The sequence below is a fragment of the Stegastes partitus genome, unplaced genomic scaffold, assembly GCF_000690725.1.
Source record: "Stegastes partitus isolate 25-593 unplaced genomic scaffold, Stegastes_partitus-1.0.2 Scaffold4, whole genome shotgun sequence".
NCBI classification, from domain to species: Eukaryota; Metazoa; Chordata; class Actinopteri; family Pomacentridae; genus Stegastes; species Stegastes partitus.
The window spans coordinates 909,267-928,895 of NW_007577735.1; the positions used below are offsets into that span (position 1 = coordinate 909,267).

General features: G+C 43.9%; 2 protein-coding genes across 5 annotated transcripts; one reads left to right on the top strand and one right to left on the bottom strand.

The window, feature by feature from the left end:
• Positions 1-3,709: 3,709 nt before the first annotated feature.
• sema3ga (sema domain, immunoglobulin domain (Ig), short basic domain, secreted, (semaphorin) 3Ga) lies at positions 3,710-14,560 on the top strand. Of its 2 annotated transcripts, XM_008278330.1 has the most exons (18): positions 3,710-4,131; positions 5,911-6,047; positions 8,979-9,139; positions 9,253-9,315; positions 9,423-9,542; positions 9,742-9,835; positions 9,932-10,051; positions 10,171-10,316; positions 10,424-10,538; positions 10,644-10,713; positions 10,874-11,018; positions 11,156-11,378; positions 11,470-11,558; positions 11,655-11,696; positions 11,804-11,961; positions 12,037-12,104; positions 12,194-12,321; positions 13,130-14,560. In XM_008278330.1, exons 2-18 carry the CDS (start codon positions 5,936-5,938, stop codon positions 13,508-13,510), a joined length of 2,235 nt encoding a protein of 744 aa, XP_008276552.1. In that variant the 5' UTR covers positions 3,710-4,131; positions 5,911-5,935; the 3' UTR covers positions 13,511-14,560. The 2 variants fall into 2 exon arrangements, with proteins under 2 accessions (XP_008276552.1, XP_008276545.1); XM_008278323.1 differs by having other exon boundaries at positions 11,804-12,104.
• Positions 14,561-14,563: 3 nt separating this feature from the next.
• wasb (WASP actin nucleation promoting factor b) lies at positions 14,564-19,188 on the bottom strand. 3 transcript variants are annotated; one of them, XM_008278349.1, is made up of 11 exons: positions 18,969-19,188; positions 17,988-18,128; positions 17,747-17,833; positions 17,506-17,602; positions 16,573-16,602; positions 16,440-16,475; positions 16,125-16,317; positions 15,827-16,002; positions 15,122-15,705; positions 14,895-15,006; positions 14,564-14,800 (listed from the first exon to the last, which is right to left on the bottom strand). In XM_008278349.1, exons 1-11 carry the CDS (start codon positions 19,068-19,070, stop codon positions 14,742-14,744), a joined length of 1,617 nt encoding a protein of 538 aa, XP_008276571.1. In that variant the 5' UTR covers positions 19,071-19,188; the 3' UTR covers positions 14,564-14,741. The 3 variants fall into 3 exon arrangements, with proteins under 3 accessions (XP_008276571.1, XP_008276564.1, XP_008276578.1); XM_008278342.1 differs by having other exon boundaries at positions 16,125-16,320; positions 18,969-19,187; XM_008278356.1 differs by having other exon boundaries at positions 16,125-16,320; positions 18,976-19,062.
• Positions 19,189-19,629: the final 441 nt, after the last annotated feature.

A 19,629-nucleotide genomic window follows, 5' to 3' on the forward strand; every position in this document is an offset into this window, starting at 1 on the left:
ATTATACCCCATGAAGTGATCCCATGTGAAATGCAGTGTTTGTCTCCTCTTTGAAGCAGCTTTATTCAGCCCACCTCAGAGCACAACATGTTTTTATGACTATGAATTAATAATAGGGTTGGTTCCTACAATATTGATTGTGACAAACTAAGTACAGATTGCTGGGACAGAAAAACCATCGCTGGGCTGCTTTGAGGTCTGAGGGTTGTCTGTGAAGCCTTTGTTATGTATAGGGTGGCAAAATCCTAAATGGCTTCTCTAGTGTAAACTACACTCCCCCGGGTTGAGCTCGTGTTGCTACTGTACACAAATCATCTTGTCATGCTGTTTCTTGTTCTCACGTATTCAGAGGTTCTTTGGAGTAGACTTGAAAAATGAAAAGATAACACACAGGAGCTAATTCTTCATCCGTGTGATTGATGTTGGGAAGGATATTTACTCCTGTAAAGTGAACAAGAAAGGGGTTTTGTGCTGCTCTCTGAGGCTCATCTATGGAGGATAATCTGGGAGGTTGAGGTAGGGCCCTTGAATACCAACTACCTGTGTGTGTGGGTGTGTGTGTGTGTGTGTGTGTGTGTGTGTGTGTGTTTGTGTGTGGGTGTGTGTGTGTGTAGGTGTGTGTGCGTGCACATGCTTGTAGTTTTGCTTGCAAAACCTTGCATTCTTTCATGCACATCTACGGATGCATGCAAAGCTGCACATCACATGCAGACTTGCAGGTTTTTAACACCATCATGTGCGTGTGCGTAATCGTCTGCTTGTCGGGTAATCAAGATGAAGCACAGCATTTGAACTGTGCAAAAGGGAAAACAGTGAAGGATGAGAGAAGAGAATAGAGTGAGTATGATTGAAGGAAATGGATGAGTGCAGTGATAAGCGGAGCTGCCTGGGCCCTGACAGATACACACAGCAGATGGATGACTCTTATCTGGGAGATCACAGAGTGCATACTCACGCCTAGGCCCAGTTACCGAGAGCCATGATCACACCAGACAGATGAATAGGCCTAACCCCCACCAATCACACTGCACATACTGTAGACACACGCACGCGGGCGCACACCTACACACACACACACAACTACTTGACAGAATGAACAGATTGCAGCGCCTGCGTTACCTTCGTGTCTTTGACATTGAAATTCACCTGGAGTCTGGTGTCTCAAGGATGTGTGAAAAGAGAGCAGAGAGCAAGAGTGTGGACAGAGATAAGAGAAATCAATTTCATTTTAATTCAAGCAGCAGAGCGAGGGCATGTGTGTGCATCTGTGTCTGCACACACCGTGTACATGTATGTGGGCACACAGAATTGTCTGCCAAAGAGAGAGCCACATGCACTCTCATTCTCACTTTTTTTTTCAGCGTGGCACAGATTTCTTTCACGGATTCTCTGAGCACAAACAATATCTGTCATAGAGGTTAAGATGGACATTTTGGACTGCTATTGCACTCGGACACTTAACCATTAACCGGCATTACCGAAGCCTTTTTGCAAGAGTGCTGACAGATTTACCTTTAAGGACGCAGGGACTGTACTTTCACTCACATCCTCACGATCCTCTTTTCATGTACAGTAACCCTCCCTCCCTCCCAAACACACACCCCTTGTTATTTGGAAAGCGCTCCTCTTCAACAGCTGTTGATTCTCCCAGCTGCATTTTATAGCAAGGGAGAGTGCCAGTCTTGTCTTCAAGGCAGATGGTGGCTGGCTGGCCCGGTGGACACGTGGCATGTTGGACGCCTGCTCCATCTCGAGGAAGCTGCAGCTACAATATGCCTGCCTGTACAGCGTTCTCTGTGAAAGCCTGCAGTCACCTCGCTTCCAATTCAGTACGAGGTGAGCAGGCTGCGACTGGAATGTGCGCCACGTATGCGGCCTTCATGTCAAAGATGTTTTCCAAAGTTGCTCTCCTTTGATAATCATTGGTGTGTGAAGTTCATGGATGTCACACAGCACCTGTTCCCTTATCTTGCGTTTTGATGTTTACATTTTTTTCCGACCTGTAAGATAATAATTAGATGGCTTGTAAAGCTGTGCAAGAAGTGTTGTGGTTGAATATAGTGCAAATGGACCTGGTGCACATTGTACCTTTATTTTCTTTACCCTATAATTTCCACTCAGGGTTGCTGGAGTTTAACCCACCGGTGATGCCCTGGATGTGTCTCTAAGTTACGGGCATGTTCGAACACCATTCAGTTCATCAATATACTGCAGAAAGGACCATCCGAGGGCCAAATAATGGGTTGTTTTTCCTCCAGGGGACACTACTCTGCCCTTAGAAATAGTCATGATTGATGTGTCTGAGGGCCCAGGACTCATCCGGAGCTTTTGGTTGGCCGACAGGGATAAACGTCTACCTCACATTTCACATTACCTATTAGGCAAGAGGGTCCTCTTGACAGAGCCTTTTGTGGACCAGAAAAACAGCCACTGTTGTTTTCTAATCCACGCTGTCTGTCTCCGTGATACAAAAACCATCCATCACATCAGAGGTAACTGCCCTCCTGAGCTACCGCTGCCTACTCACGTACACATGGTGAAAATACCTGTTCCAGTGGTGAGTGAAAAGCTGCTGCTATCTTTTCAGCAAGTTGAGGCAGTGGTGCGTGTATGCCGTCAGATAAGACCACAGGAAGATGCGGGAAAAGATACAGATGACGTTAAAGAGGGGCTCGTGAAGCGGTGGGAGCTGGTCAGTGTGCTGGACAAAGCTGAGAGCACACGGAAACCTGAACTTGGAACACACTTATGACTCATTTCCTCAGCTGGAAACACAGAGATGCCTCCTGTGGGGCGGGAAACAAAAACTCCCTCCTGGACACATTCTGACACACCGCCGCCTACATCACATCTGGCCGATACCCAACTTTAGATAAAGTCACTGCTTGCCTACTTCCAAACAAGATGAATCAATCCTGAGAACGTGCATTAGAGATAAATGCAAAAAGTATAAAGTGACGCAGTCTGAGGTTTGCCAGGAACTGCCCTTTTCTGTGACCTTTTGCACACTGACACACCACATTGCTCTTACGTGTTTATTTTATTTTGCTGCCAGGCTGTTCCTCAGAATACCTCTGCTTTTGTGTCTTTAGTGCACCGTACTGCGTCAGAGCTCATCCACAAAGCCGGTAATGATGAGAGAAGCTGTAAAAGCTTCTTTAATTTCAAACTTAAGGTTCTGTTAAAAGGATGGATGGCCTTTACATCCAGTCCCCCCGCCTTTTGCTTGCTTTGTCACTGTTGTCATGAGCGCTGGAGCCAGCCAGGGAGGAATCTTTGGAATCTTTTTCGGCTGACCTGGCTCTCATGTAGAGCTGAAGAGTAATGGTGACATTGTCCTGGTAGCCTCTCGGTGTTTAATAGTAAATTTAAGCCCCTGCATCATGCACAAGAATAGTCTCCGGCCCCCCTGGTGCCTGAGAAACACGTTTATAAAAAGAGTCCAACAGTTTGGCTGAATTATTCAGTTTAACAAAGCTTTGCCAGAGGAAAAGTGAGGGACTGACATAGATTAGTAACAGTTTACAGTAGAGTGGAGCAGTGTTCAGCTCACCAGCAGTGACAGGGTTAATCATACCCATATGGTGTACCAAGAGGTTTGGTCCAATGCTGCTGTGGGCCAACAGGAGAGGGAAGGCTGGGTGGGGGCAGAACAGAAGGGAGAGGACAGCAGGGCAGACACTCTCCCAACACCTGCACCTGGTCACTTGATTCTCACTCAGTCACCCCCCAAAAACTCCCCTTTGACGGATCCATGGACCAACATCTAGACCACATCACGGTGATGGGTGCTGCCATCCAGGCGTAAACTTTTTTTTTGGGAAAAAAAAGTGGAACAAGCGTTCAGGGATCAGCTGTGTGTGTGTTTTTCTTTTTCTTTCTTTCTTTCTTTTTTTTTGCCTGGAAGAATACCGTCGGTTAATAGCGACTGATTAGCTTTTTTTTTTTTCTTCTCTGGAAGGGATTTGCAAACCTATCGGATTGCTTTCTGTCTGCGCACAGCCGCGCTGAAAGGAAAAATTTCCAGCCCAGTTCCCGAAGCGCAAAACGCGGGGAATGCAGCGGTAACATCCCGCAAGTTTTAGTGGATCCGAGAGGCACAGCAGCGACCGACAGAGCCAGAAATCAAAGGTAGGACGTTTAACTTGTCTCTGGTTTAACTTTTAACCCACGTTTGGTTACTCTGTAGCCGAGCTCTGCGTTGGTAGATGGCTGAAGCGCACGCATTTGTACGGTTCCTATTTCTGGATGTTGAGTTCACAGGTAAGTGCACACTCCTCCGCTGAAAAAAGAACTCGGTTATAGAAAATCCTATAATTATTTCTTAAAGGGGAAACATATATTATTACAGCAGAACTTTAATCTGTCCTCCTGTTCCCACCCAGTGCAGAAAACCAACAGAACCACCGTGGAAGTACCTCGAAATCAGGCCATCACTTAATACTACTGAGAGCCCCTCAGGCACAATGCAATGATTTAGTAACCTGATATTGCCTGATTGGTGATTTTTATATATTTATGAAGCATTTCAATAGTTGACTGTTTTTTTTTTTTTGTCTTTATCTAAACGAGAGCAGGTTAAATATAAAGGGTGTGACATAAATTACACTCAGATAGAAGTTCACCAAATCAAAGACATTTTTAACACGTATTCAGATGTGTGGCCATATGTTCAACTGATTTATACTGATCAGATGATTATTGGCATATTTGTTGACAGTGTTTTATTCCTGAAGACACACAGGCTGTTTTCTGGCTGTCATTTTGCCTCATTTTCATCACACACATCTCCTGGTGTATTATTAGCAGTTAATATACAGTGTTTGACAGAGGGAACAGAAATCAGAACCCCCCTGGTGAGCAGATAAGGATGATGCCAGGAAGGCTGTTAGGTGTTCCCAGTAGCTTCTGTTTCAAATTTCTAAATGGTCACCATGCCAGTCATTTCATCACAATGTTCAGATTTCTTTTTTTTGATTTTTTATGGTAGCATATGTGTTGCATTATGTGTCACACGCAAAATCATGAGTTATTGGGGGAAAAACAACCCCAAAAAAATGATCAACATTTTGTGCGATCACACCCATGAACAGCTCTTCCCTAAAAGCTCATTTCCAGACTTGTACCATGTACACAGGAGGCCTCGCTTACATGGATGTCATGAGAAGAAAAAAGAAAAAGAAAAAGCCCACGGGATAGCTTATAGCCCAAGCAAAGCACACCTTCAGGGAGACAATTTAATGGATGTTATGGACTCAGCTTTTAGTATTCATAATTTATACGGAATCCTCTCCAGCAAAGTGCAGATGCATAATGAATGCTTGAGTTAAGGTCTAACAGTTAGGCTACGTTTCAACACCCCTAAACTGTCAGAAATTGTTTCAGCGAGGACTACCTGTTTCTTTGAACTGTCATGTATTTCACTCGTCAACTTCTCTAGGTACGTGGACAGGCTTTGTTGAAAGACTGAGGGAGAGCCGGAGGGAATCATTGATGGGCATCTTCATCATCTTTTATTATACAGTCAAAACACGAGCGAAATGTAGGCACAAGAAACATGTTTAGTAAAATGTACACACCAGAAGACATTCATCTTCTTTTTTTTCAGACTTTTTCCAAGTGACTGCAAGTGCCTTTATACAGTCCTGACACATACCTCACTACATTTACACTTTAAATAAATAATAGGCCTGTCATATTTTCCAGAGCAGGTGTGAAGATTTGGACGTTGTTCTCTCCTGCCAAACTATACGCCTTGCCTTGGAAGGCTGCAGGCCAAACTTCTGATCAGAGAGATCAGAGAAAGAGAGAGAGAGAGTTTCTTGCCTGTCCTTCCCTTCTTTTTCTGTCTCATATTTCTCATGGGGCACTCTATAATAATAGTTCATTCCTCTTTCTTCTTTCGTCCAGATTTAGATCTCTGTGGGCTACCTGCATGGCTGTTACCATGACAGCATCTGGAGCCCAACTCCTCCTGTTGGCCTTATGTGTTTACAGAGGCTCGGGCCTGCAGCAGTCTGCTCCGCGGGTTCGCCTCTCCTTCAAAGGTGAGTTCATACAGATTAACTAAAACTCCTCTGACAGTAAGGATTATCATAATAGTTTATTTTGCTTGTTTGGTTTGTCCCACTGAATCACTCTCGTGCACACAAACTCACACCCACGAGGCGGTTATGTTTCCTCTTTATGCATATGTAAAGAACGTTATTTCCTGCCACATGTCAAACAGTGCAACACTGAAAACAAAAGGTGGATATTACGTGTGGCTGGTTACTTGCGGTGCCCTTTGGCAGAGTTTTTCTCCACACCCTGTAGCCCACACGCACTACGTCCTGACCTGTCAGTTCTTCTTTGTTTTTGATGTCTGACATTACGCCACAAAAAAGGAAACACCTGAAATTTGATCACAAGAGCTAAATGATATTTTAGGAGGGTAATGTTTGGGCCACGGGGTGTAAATTCAAGAAGAGGCGGATTGTGATATTTTTTTTTTGTAGACATTGGGGGTTTTCCCATGTAGTCTGCTCTCTGTCCTCTTTACGTTTAATGCTAGAGAGTCGTGTTACAAATATGTGGATGACACCTTTGATCTAAACAATGCAGGATGATTATAGTCATTTCTGCATCCATATCATGTTGTCACCTTGACCGGCGGACACTTGCGAACACGTCACACCTGAACTACATGCAAGTGAGAATTAGAGGAGTGGATCAGGTTTATAACATTCTTGCGTGCTTTCATGTGGAGCTGAGTCACAGCGTTCTGGTTTGCAGGTCAGGTCTAGGCAGCGTTTCGTGGCTTATCTTGTTAAAGTGCAGCGATTTGATGAGAATGATTTTGTGCAATTTGAAGAAAAGTCATCTGAGGCAGATTAGAGGTGAGCTTGACGGTGAGATCTGCGCTTGATAACAAGTTGCAGTTGGAATCTCACATCACATGCAGAGCTGTTTTGAATTCAGATGATTTGGTGAGACTCAAAACAGCTGTCTACATGCTGTTGATAGCTGCGGTGGTGTACAGAGACACAGTTCCATCTGAGGCTTGAGAGAGTAATTGCAGTGCATTTTTATATGACCTTTAACACTAATCCCCTTTCAGTAAACAGCTTATAAGTACAAATGTGTTTTTGCAGCACGGCGAACAAAGTATTAGTCTGACCAATTACACAAGTTTGGTCTTGAACTTGATCGTGTTCCTCTCAGATGAAGGAATTCACATCTGCACAGAGCTCTTCATAACTAATTCATACACAGGAGCTTGTTCGGTGCAGCCGAGACGTGTTGAATTTTACATTGTCGGTGAGGTCTCACCGATAAAGCAGCCACATTCACCGACCTCACTCACCCTTCCCCTTAATACCAAACAAAACGGGGAAAAGTTGGATTTACTCTCCAACTGTTTTCTGCCACTCCAAGGATTTATTGTTCATTGTTTGTGACAGCGAGTCTCTTTGTTCCCTGAGGCGCCTGTGGAGGAGGCTTCGGGGCGGCTGGAGGACATGTGACTCTTCTGAGCGAATGAGTCGGCCTAAGTGACACTCTGGGGTACAGGAGGCCTGCAGAGGATAGAGACCTCGTATTGTTTCCTCTGCTGCTGGAAGTTGTGTCAGTTATAGACACTTCAGAGGGATCGACTAAGGCCTATTTGAGAGAATTAGTCAGCATTGCTAGAGAGCAAAATGTGCAGTGTAACCAAAGCCACGTTTTAGAATCTCATGCCTTCGCCGTGCTGTCACCAGTTTGTTCATACTACAGATAAGTCTGGGACTAAATGGCAGTAGTCATTAGTGCCTCAGTGACAATATGTTGTCAAGTTGTAACATGAGAGCTCATAGTGGCCCAGCTGTAGCTTCATACTTCAATTGTGTGTCCTTCCCAGTGTTTCCCTATCGGTGTCAGAATGTTGTCAGGGGATAAGTGTTTGCTGAATGTTTACCAGATGATGGCAGTACATTGTTTGCTATTTTTGGAGAATGGAGACATGTATAGGGGTGTGGTGTTTCTACATTTAGCCTGTCCAGTGAATCCACTATGGCCCAGTGGAGTTTGGCCAGAGGCTTGTTATCCTGTGTTTACCTCCCAGGAACAGAACCGGACCTCGTCCCACCTCTGTGACTCCATCCCGTGTCGTCCGGAGATCCGATTGCATAGCTTATTTTAGTGGCACCTTGACTGCATCCTGTTAACACTGACCTCCGACGGAAGATGGCAGGCACTTTGATGTAAATAAAGATTCTGCTTCCTCTTGAATCCCTGTAAGCCCGCTTCTGAGGGTCTCTGCGAACATTTGTCATTATATAAGCCTGCTGTCTTTGACATGCCTCTGCCATGTCCCAGTGTGCACATATGGTGGTCAGTATTTTGCACATGCCACAGATGTGTGTGTGTGTGCATGCATGCGTGCGTGTGGCTCCTTGTGTGTTTAAACTCATGCATTAAATTGCTGGATGGAATAATGGAAACTAGCGTTCACAGGCAGAGTGCTGCTCAGAGTCCATTTGTCTCGCAGCAGATGAAAATTGTTCAATCAAAGCTTTCAGGAGAACAAAAAAAAAAAAAACGAGAAACATTTTCCACCGCAGCATGTCTTAACAGGTTACGCTCTGCTGAACACAAACCTGATCTTGAGAATTAGCTGCGAGTTCCACTGACCGTGTTTCCTAAGGGACCTGCTTTTTCGTCTAACTCCAAAGGGCATGCAGCGCCTTAAACTCAATCAGAGAGCCGGGACACATAAAATATTGAGATCTTAAAAGCGAAAATGTTTCTTAAAATGCACTAAGTTGAGTTATATTTAATCAGTGACACACATTTTCCACTGAGAGGTGTTGTTTAAAGGACCACAAGTTCATCCAAGTCAGTAATGAAACATGTTAAAGTCATAAAGGGAATAATGTGAAAAGATTTGAGAGGTTTGCTATACTTGCTGTTTTTCTTTCTTTTTCTTTTTTAACAAAACAACAACACTTTCTGCACAGAGCTCATGGACACAAGAGCAGCACGACCCTTCAGTTTCTCCTTCAACACAAGCGACTACCGCATCCTCCTGATGGATCAGGATCAGGGCCGTCTGTACTTGGGCAGCCGGGAGTACCTGGTGGCTCTGGACATGCATAATGTCAACAAGGAGCCACTTATAGTGCGTACACATTCCAGCAGCTTGCTTCGTAAATCCAGTCTGCTATTTGCAATGTGGTATTAAGCCTCTAAGTCTCTAATAATTCACAATTTTTGGGGTGTTTTGACAAACAGATCCACTGGCCAGCATCTGCAAAGAGAAAGGGAGAATGTCAGATGACGGGAAAGGGAAGACAGGTGGGATCATGTATTTACATCCTGCCCTTTCAAAAATCGGAGGCTCCTGCTTTCAAAACGGTGCAGCGTTGTTTGAATTCCATTTGTCTTACTCCTCTTTTGTCCAGGGTGAATGTGCCAACTTTGTGCGGTTGATAGAGCCGTGGAACCGCACCCACCTCTACACCTGTGGGACGGGGGCGTACCAACCCATCTGCACATTTATCAACCGAGGATGGAGGGCCGAGGTGAACAAGGCATTTACAGTACCCCCATGTGGGATTTACAGCTAAAGTCCCCCAGCAGTAGACCTGGAAAGCTGCGTCCTGCTAAATATTTCAGGACTACAAACTGGGACACCGATTTGTTTATGATTTTCCCATGTTCCCTTGTGACGTGTTGGCGGTCTATTTTTATGCATACTCCCTGTCTAATCTGCCTCTACAGGACTACCTGTTTAGGCTGGTCCCCGGGTATGTGGATTCAGGGAAGGGAAAATGTTCCTACGATCCCAAACAGGAGAACGTTGCAGTTCTGATCAGTGAGACATGTTTGATTTATAGATAGAAATTCTTCTCAGATTCCTCAAACTACCGACATTTCACCACTCTGTTGTCTTCTTGTCCCACCTTTGCAGATAGTAACCTGTATGCGGGGGTACATATCGACTTTATGAGTACAGATGCTGCTGTGTTTAGGACCATGGGAGGGAGAACAGCAATCAGGACAGAACAGTATGACTCCAGGTGGCTCAACGGTGAGTAAGTGAGGGTGTGAGGAGGTAAATGTTGAAGATTACAGGTTATGGTTCCTCTCATTTTATTTGACAACCACTTGTCTCAATCCTCTCTTTGCTTATCTGTTTTTATCCTCTAGAGCCTGTGTTTATTCAGATCCAGCAGATCCCTGACAGTGCAGAAAAAAATGACGACAAACTTTACTTCTTTTTCCGCGAGAAGAGTCTAGACTCGAGCGGCGGGGCGAGCCCCACTGTTTTAGCACGGGTGGGAAGAGTGTGTCTGGTGAGCACAAAGCACACTGTATGCAACGTGAAAATATATGCGGCATACCTTGTGATAAGAAACGCGTTGCACATATTGAATCATGACCTAATTTCTCTCCTGTCTAGAATGATGAAGGAGGGCAGAAGTCCCTGGTGAACCGCTGGACCACGTTCCTGAAGGCTCGTCTTATCTGTTCGGTGATAGGGGAAGATGGAGTGGAGACACGATTTGATGAACTACGTAAAGTCACAATAAAACAAGCGCTGCATTTGAACTGATTGCATTTTAATTGCAAGTGCTTTGACTTGCTTTGTGTTATTGATCTGCATATCATTCTTCTTGCAGGGGACGTCTTTATTCAGCCAACGCAGGATGAAAGAAACCCCATGGTGTACGCTCTCTTCACTACCGCAGGGTAAGTAATTCTTGGCTTGGAGGCGTGGTTCCCCCAACCTCATTAACTCTGTTTTTTTTTCACACATTTTTGTGGTTAATTCACACTTTAATTTCATGGGTTGGGTGCATGCTGTCTCCTACCGCTAACTCTCACCTTAATTGTCTGTTTGTGCTCAAAGCTCTGTGTTCAAAGGCTCAGCAGTCTGCGTGTACTCAATGGCTGATATCCGCAATGTTTTCAATGGACCATTTGCCCACAAACATGGACATAACTACCAATGGACAGAGTACACTGGCAAGATTCCTTATCCTCGACCTGGGACAGTAGGTTTCTGTCTTGTTATCTCCAAAGTGATCCACTCTAATAAACTATTATAATCTGCATTAAAAAACAAAACAAACACATGATAAGAACAAATTTGCACAGGCACTAATTCCACCTCTTTCTTTTTCCCATCCAGTGTCCAGGAGGAACCTTCACTCCTGGTATCCGATCCTCCAAGAACTTCTCAGATGAGGCTGTGAATTTCATCAGAGCCCATCCCCTCATGTTTCACCCGGTTTATCCTATTCATCGCCGCCCTCTGGTGGTGAGAACTGGGGTGGACTACCGTTTCACCGCCCTGGTGGTGGATCAGGTGGATGCTGTGGATGGACGCTACGAGGTGCTCTTCCTGGGGACAGGTGAGGCAGCTGCAGCGGTCAAGCCTGCTGGAAGGATTTTTTCTTTCTTCTAGACAATGTAGGTCTTGATCATAATTCATCTCATTTTTAGATCGAGGCACCGTGCAAAAAGTCATAGTCTTGCCTAAGGACCCAACCAGCATGGAGGAGCTGACACTGGAGGAGGTGGAGGTTTTTAGGGTATGTTTAGATATGTGATCCTGAAATGACTAGAATGCAATAATCTCCAAGGAGATTTTTTTTGTTTTTAACTTTTTACTGTTTGTTAATTTATAGACAAGAGCTCCAGTCAAAACCATGAAGATATCATCTAAAAGAGTAAGCACCTTGTTCCTAAAGACTGTGATATACACATTACTGCATATATTGAAGCTGGTTCTTCACATCCTCACTGAGTTTAACCTGTTTTGCTTTTGTCACCACAGCAACAGTTGTACGTGTCTTCAGATGCGGGGCTAACCCAGGTATCACTGCACCGCTGTGGTGTGTACGGCAGGGCCTGCTCTGACTGCTGCCTGGCCCGGGACCCCTACTGTGCCTGGGACGGAGAGAGCTGCTCGGCCTTCACCCCGTCGACCAAAAGGTCAGAGATGCTTCTAGGCATGAAAGTGAGTATGTGTCAATTCTATTTAAATTTTAATTCTGATTTTTGTCACAGGAGGAGCAGAAGACAGGATGTCAAACACGGTGATCCACTGAGGCAGTGTAGAGGCTTTAACGCCAAAGGTGAGGCAATTCTTGATGTGTAAATAATCACACACTTCAAATTTTTTTGTTATAGGAAGTTTTCACTTTTTTTCTGTCTACATTTTCAGTGGAGAAGCGCCTGAGAGAGATTGTGCAGTTTGGGGTGGAGGGCAGCAGCACCTTCTTGGAGTGTCAGCCTCGCTCTCCTCAGGCCACAGTCAAGTGGCTTTTTCAGAGGGAAGGAAAGAGGAAAGTGGTGAGAAAGAGCAATTACATTTTGCAAAATCTGAAAAGAATCTTTGGACATTTTTTGGACTCCCCTTTTTTTTTCTTTAAAAGTGAGAATTAGATGAGAAAAGAAAAAGACCACTATCATGTATGTCTAGTAAATATAAAGATTGCCGAGAAATAGTTCAGCACATAATTCTGTAAAGCACAATTTGTGTTAAGGGCTGCAGGGTGGTGCAGTTGGTAGCACTGTTGCCTCGCAGCAAGAAGGTTGCCGGTGGGGGACATTGGAATCTCTCCGGCTTCCTCCCACACAGTCCAAAAATATGCTGAGGTTAATTGGTGATTCTAAATTGTCTGTAGGTGTGAATGTGAGTGTGCTTAGTTGTCTATCACTAAGTGTAGCCCTGCGATAGACTGGTGACCTGTCCAAGGTGTCCCCTGCCTTCGCCCTGAGTCAGCTGGGATAGACTCCTGCGACCCTAGTGAGGATTAAGCGGTGTATAGATAATGGATGGACAGACAATTTGTGTTTACACACAAACCAGATATTACATCTTAGTTTGTAAACTTCTGGCACTGACATAACCTTTTATACCAAGCTGGTTTCTTCCACATTTTGATCTAAGCAAATGAGCTGCCGACTGTGGCTTCGTATTCAGCAGACAGACATGAGAGATTTCTGTTTTCTCATCTAGCTCTAAGCAAGAAAGCAAACAAGTGTATTTCCCCAAATTGGCACACAGTTTCTTCCTCTATCCCCTAACATGGACATCAATTTAAATCTGTTGTTCCCTCTTTTGGACTTTGGAACTCATTCGTTCTTCTTATTGCAGCTCAACCGTGTGGGAGTTCTGAAGACCAACCATGGCATCCTTCTGAAGTCTCTGAACCAGTCAGACGCAGGGCTCTACCACTGCCTCGCCACTGAAAACAACTTTAAACACACTGTGGCCCGCGTAGCATTGCGCATCCTCGATCGAGATATCGTTTTAGCTCTCACCGCTCAAGATGAGGACGAAGAGCCAAAAACTCGCCAGGCGGGGCCTTACCCTCAGCCGTCCCTTGTCTCCACACCCTTCCCACCCGAGATTAGACTGATAAACCAGTACTGCCAGTCCTACTGGGAACAACTCAGCCCTAAACAGCAGCAGCAGCAGCAGCGCAAGAGGACCAGCCGCAGGCACACAGAAAGTCAGGACCAAGGCCTCGGCTAGAGAACAGGCACAGAGCTGTCCAACACTGGCCTGTCTGGACTTTATGGTGGACTTTTAGTTTTGACACTCTGGGTGTCACTTCCATTCATTAGGCAGGTGATGCTGCTGTCATTCTGTCGTTAAAGTACTATATTGGTGGTTTTGCAAGTGTCAGTCCAGTAAAGACATAATAAATATATTTTACACTACTGATGACCACATTCTAAATAAGGATATACATCTCTAGTTTTTGAAACACAGCCGTATTGCCACGCAACTGTAACGTTACTGTGGTGAAAAAAAAGAACAAAGACTGCACATTGGGATCGATCACATAACTCACGCAAACTTGGTGTTGTTCTGGAAAAAGGCTGACTGTGATGTAAAGTATATGCAACATATAGTTAACGGGCTCAAACATGCAAAAACACAGGTATGGTCTCTTTTAAGTATCTTGAAACAGAAAATGTAATATATTGATTGTGAATATAATATATATGGTCATGATATGGATTACTCTTGTATTGTATGAAGATAATATGACATAAATGCATATTTTGCATGCGTACTGTTGTTGTTTGTTGCAAGTTGTACATTTTACTGTTTCCAACCTCGGTGTGTTATGATGTTTGTAAGGTGTAATGTATTCTGTTAAGCTAATTCCATTGGATGTTGTCATGTAATGACTCCCTTACTGTCCTGTGCTTTAGTGATCTAGAGTATGTGAGTATTGAAGATATGTATAGCGTACAGTGTTCTTCCAGTCATGCACTTTGTTGGTGGTGGTATTCGAGGGAATTTGGGGATCTTTGCACAGATGTATGAGAAAATGATACAGGAACCTAATTTTTTTATGTTATAAAAATGGGGATGAAACTGGCTCAGATTTAGTATTGTTTGTTGGTGTTCGGTCATAAGCTGCATTTACAGACTTTTGAAATGGCTCTTTTTAAAGGAAGAGCCACTATTCACCTTCACAGTGAGTAACTCGCTGCTATGTGTTGTTATGCAGATGAACCCTACACTGGAAATGTTGGAACAAGTATATAAACATCTCTGATTTCTCATAAATTATTTCTTTTGTATCGAACTTCTTGTTTATTTACTTTATCACCAACACAGTTTCTCACATGTACGACTCTAGTTTGCAATTTCAGAACCTGCAACAGATCATCACATGGAACAGTGTCGCAGTTCAGAGGTTAAAAGGTAAAAATCACAGCTGAACTAAGCTCCAAATCCGCAAAAAACATCAGTCATCCCACTCGTCGTCATCATCATCGTCATCTCCACCTTCATCTTCACTTTCACCTGAAAGGGAGAACAGATATACAGATTTTATCCCTGTGATGGTTCAGCACATGTACCATATGTGAAAAGATGTATCTGGTATTCTAATATGTACCAGAGGAATGGATGACTTTGCTCCTCTTCTGCATGACCATCATGAGAGCACCGACGATGCCCTCGTTTGATTCTGATGGTGCAGGCGGAGCTGAATCAGGCGTGTCTCCCACCTGAAGCACACAGCAGGAAAGGAGGACAACAGACTTTTAATCATGACACATAACAGCATGACAGTCAAGAGCTTTGTACTTTAAATATGTTCTCGAGAAAACCGAGTTGCTTTACATTTCTGAGCTTCTTCCCCAGCCGGATCTGATCGAGCAAAGCTCCTCTGCTGTCTCCTCCTCCGGAGGATGCAGGAGGAGGTGGTGGTGGAGGTCCACCAGGTCCACCAGAGAAAATAGGTGGAGGAGGTGGGAAATCTGTCTGAGGAGGTGGGGGTGGTGGTGGAGGAGGAGGAGGTGGTGGGCCTCCTCCTCCTCCTCCTCTGCTGGGTGTAGACGGGACAGGAGGAGGTGGGAAACCCGTAGAGCGCTGTTGGCTTGACGGTGGTGGAGGAGGAGGCAGGTTGTGGGTGGAGGGTGAGCCAACAGAGGGCCTGGAGGATGGTGGTGAAGGGAAATGAGAAGGTGACGAGTGTGCTGGTGGCGGTGGTGGTGGAGGGCCGCCTCGGCTTGTTGGAGGAAGGGGTGGCACGCCTCCACGTGCCGGAGGCGGCTGGTGGAACGCGGGTCCTCGCTGTGATTGGCCTGGGACGGGAGGCAGGGGGCCAGAGCGGCCTCGTGGGGGTGGAGGGGTCGGAGCAGAGGGACCGTGGCCCGGCAGAGGAGGCAGGGGTCCCTGTCTGCCGGATGGAGGTGGTGGAGGTCCTGTGATGCAAGGCCACAAGACATACATTACAACTCAGTCCGAGCTTTACAGCATGACATTGGCCTGTGTGGAGCAGTGGGACTGATAAACAGATTCAAAATGATGCAGCATGAGTCTCACCTCCTCTCGCCTCCCTTTTGACCGCCTCCATGCCTCCTGACTGCTCGATGACGTTGTAGATGAGCTGGGAGGTGTGTTCGTCATTCATCTCAGCCTCACCAATGCCAGCTTGGGAAAGAAGCTTCAACAGGTCAGGGTCAAGGTTGTTGGGGTCCCAGCCGACATGACTGACATGTCTGGAAGAAAGGAAGGAAAAAGAGAACTATATGATGCAGTTACGGTAAACATCTTCTGTAAATATCAACCAAACTTCACTGCTTGACATCATAGAAATACATTCACTGACTTTAACACTCACTTAAACCCGCTGGGTGCTCCTATGTCTGCTTTGGAGAGTTTGGGGCCTTTCTTCTTGCTCTTTTTGTCCTTCTTTCCTTTGCTACTCAGAACTGAGGGAGCAGGTGAAGGCATCGATCGATAGCGTGAAGACTGGATGTCTGGGTTCTGGATATCCACCGTGGCCATGTGGAAAGAACCAGGGTTTCCAGATGCTGCTGTTAGAGAAAATACAGAGCACATACTGGTTGATGTGTTTTTTATTTTTTTATTTTATGCATTATTGGTGGTAGCTTAAGTTAGAATCCAGACAAGATGAGATAAAAGAGTCACACACCTTTTTCGGGTGGGAGCGGAGGCAGGGATCCTCTGTCTACAGTGGCAGGGAAAGAGAAAACATTTATTTAACCTCACAGTGTGCTAAATGTTTAAATAGAAAAATGCAATTACAAAATGTGGTGCTTTCTCACCATTCGTCGGCAGAGGGCGGTGTTTCTTATCTGTCAATAAGGAGGTGAGAGAAACCATTTTGCATCACCATAACAGAACATTTACACAGGTAGAAACTGTAGCACTTAGATCCTTTGCTGAAGTAATAGAAGCAATGTTGGAGTGTAGAAATACTGCTTAAATAACAGTTCAAATATATCAGCATCAACATATTCTTCATGTACCTAAAGCAAAAATGGTCATTATACAGTATAACCATTTTTAGAATCCCATGTTTTATATTATGAGATTCTAATTGTGATTCACTAACGTGTGCTTTAGTTTCACTCTGTAGCTAATTTTAATCACTTGGTATACTACCTAGTAGCTTAACTTATAATATCATAGCATCATTTTTTTTAGACAGTTTATATTCTCGAATAATACCTGAATATGCAAAAAAAAAAGTTAGTAACTAAAGCTTTTAGATAAATGCAGTAGAGCACAAAGGGAAACATTTGCCTTCTAAATATTGTGGAGTGGAAGCAGAAAGTAGGACAACATGGAAATACAAGTACAGTGTTTAACGTAAATGTGCGTAATTATGTTCCATCACAAGCTAAAATGTCCTACCATGTCATATAGGTTTTAAGAATGTATTTATCAATAATATTGCATAAGTTTTTTTTAGCACTTTTAAAAAATATCTATTTTTAAAGAATGTCATTTGAATCCAATTTCCAAATTAAATAAAGGCTTTAGCAAAAAAAACAAAAAGAAAAACCCAAAAAACTGCAGCATTCAAGCAAAATGTTTTCCACAATGTTGTTCCATGATCTAAATAATAGCACAGGAGCATGGCTTATACACAAAGATACTACAAATATAGCAATGCACTATAATTTTCAAAAATGGTATTCCTGCTGTCCAATTCTAAATATAATCATCAAAGCAGAGGCTGTGGCTTCGCTGACCTTGTCTGTTGTTTCTTTGGTTGATTTTCTCCTCGACAGCATTTTTGAAGGCCTCTGCTTCCTGTCGTTCTGAGAAGTTCAGTCCCACTTGACAGTCCTACATTGTGCAACACGAAGAATCAAACGCAAGTGTCTCTTACAAAGCACTGGGTGACGATTTGTGAACCATAATGATGATTTTAACAGAAACCTTGCATCACAGCTACAAGTGCGCACAGGGGTCAAATAAGAGTGTGCTTACATCTGCAGGGAAGGTATGAAAGAAGGGCTGTGGTGACGAGTAAACAATCTGGTTGTAGAGCTCCTGCTCCCAGACCAGTCTCCCTGCCTGTGGAAAAACATCCTTAATAGCTCAGTATTACTCATGTAATGCTTGAGTCATAGTTTAATGCTTTTCAAAAGGACAACACATTCTCAGTGATTAGATCATCATCTAAAAGAAGTGAATATGTGGATTCCTGCTAAATTATCAGAGAAATTACCTTCAAATCAAACATCCGTATAAAGTAGGAGCGCTGGGGGTTGTCTTTGACGAAGCAGGCCACCCCGGTGTGCTGCAGGCTCCACATGGATGGACTGTGAGGCAGAGCCATGAACAACTGTGCCACCGCAGTGGCCATGGACTTGAACACACAGACAAAACAGTTCAGAATTGATATGACTCTTGAGAGCACTTTATTACAGTTCACATGCAAATTTGCAGGGAAGATTAACTTCCTCATCTGTTTTCATTTGCTCAGATAAGCTCTTAAAGTCTTGTAACGCTCTCTATTTTCAACAGCAACTGTCTAAATGATTTAAATGAGCATCTCGTGCCAGTCCAGTGTTTAGTCGTTATACCAGTCAGCTACAGGCAGGGTGTTTACCTCTGCAGCCAAAGGAGAGTCAGGAACTAACTGCTGCTCTAGTGTCAGACTAAACCAAGCCAAGCATCTAATTCTGACAGCAGAGGAAGAAATGTTTCAGCAACCATTTCCTGTTACAGCTACCTCCTTTTTGATGACCTAATGTCAGCTAGTGTTTAAACTGCATTTACAACAACACACAATAGACTTGCTTGAAGAAAATACTTTTTTTTTAAATAAAGAAAAAATCCTGGCCTTTAAATGTAGTAAAATAGATTAAAAACAAATTAGAAAACAAGAAAAGGCAGATGAGAAACGATGCAGCTGCGCGATTGATGTTAGGTTAAATATAGACGGTAACAGTCTTCAACGTATCATTCAGCTGTTAACTGTGTTCATTTTCTGTATATAATGTTTGAAGGCAAGAGAATTCTTTGAGGGCTAAAACGGAATTTTCCATTTTTATGTAGCACTCAGTACATCCTGTGCTGACATGAATACCTTCTCCTTTCAATTTTAGAGAAAACCTTCTATCAAAACAGACACAAGTACGATCAGATGAAGCAGAACATCAGTGCCATAGTAGTCAACCCTCTCCCAGGCCAGCTCAGAACTTACAGCACACCTTCTGCCCAGCAGCTCCTCCAGCTTCTCACTCTCCTGAAGGCTCAGCAGAGAGCTCCGGTCACTCTCCGGTTTACATTTAGATCCTCGGCTCATGGTCCTCTCTGGTTATTTTAGATTATAATGCATTGAGCAATTGATAAAGCGTCCTCGCTGCTCTGTCAGAAGTCAGCTCTACATTCAAGGAAGTTTCTCTTCTCTGTTCTGTGCACACACCAACTCAAAGCAGGAAACGGACAACCACACTTCTCTAACCCCCACTTTTCTTCTTTCACTCAGACGCTGAGCACAAATGAATGTGTTACTTCCATTTTCAGGAGGAGGCAGTGCACTGTGGTTCATCTCCTGCTGTGAGTACGTTCCTTTTTATGACTTTGTATGTAGATTAAAAAGCATCACAAAACACACATACAAATGAAAGACATTTTATTGACAGATAACAACATTCAAATTAATTTAAAAATGTACAAGATGAATAACAAAGTTTTTTTTTTTGTCAAATTTTAAACACAAAAAAGAGACTCCATTCATTTTAACTTAATATTATTCAACATACTGAATAGTTTCTGGGACGGCTGAAACATACACAGTATTTCTAACACTGCTGATGTTTTAATGCACAATTTCGAATTGGCTTTTTTGCCGAACATGGTAA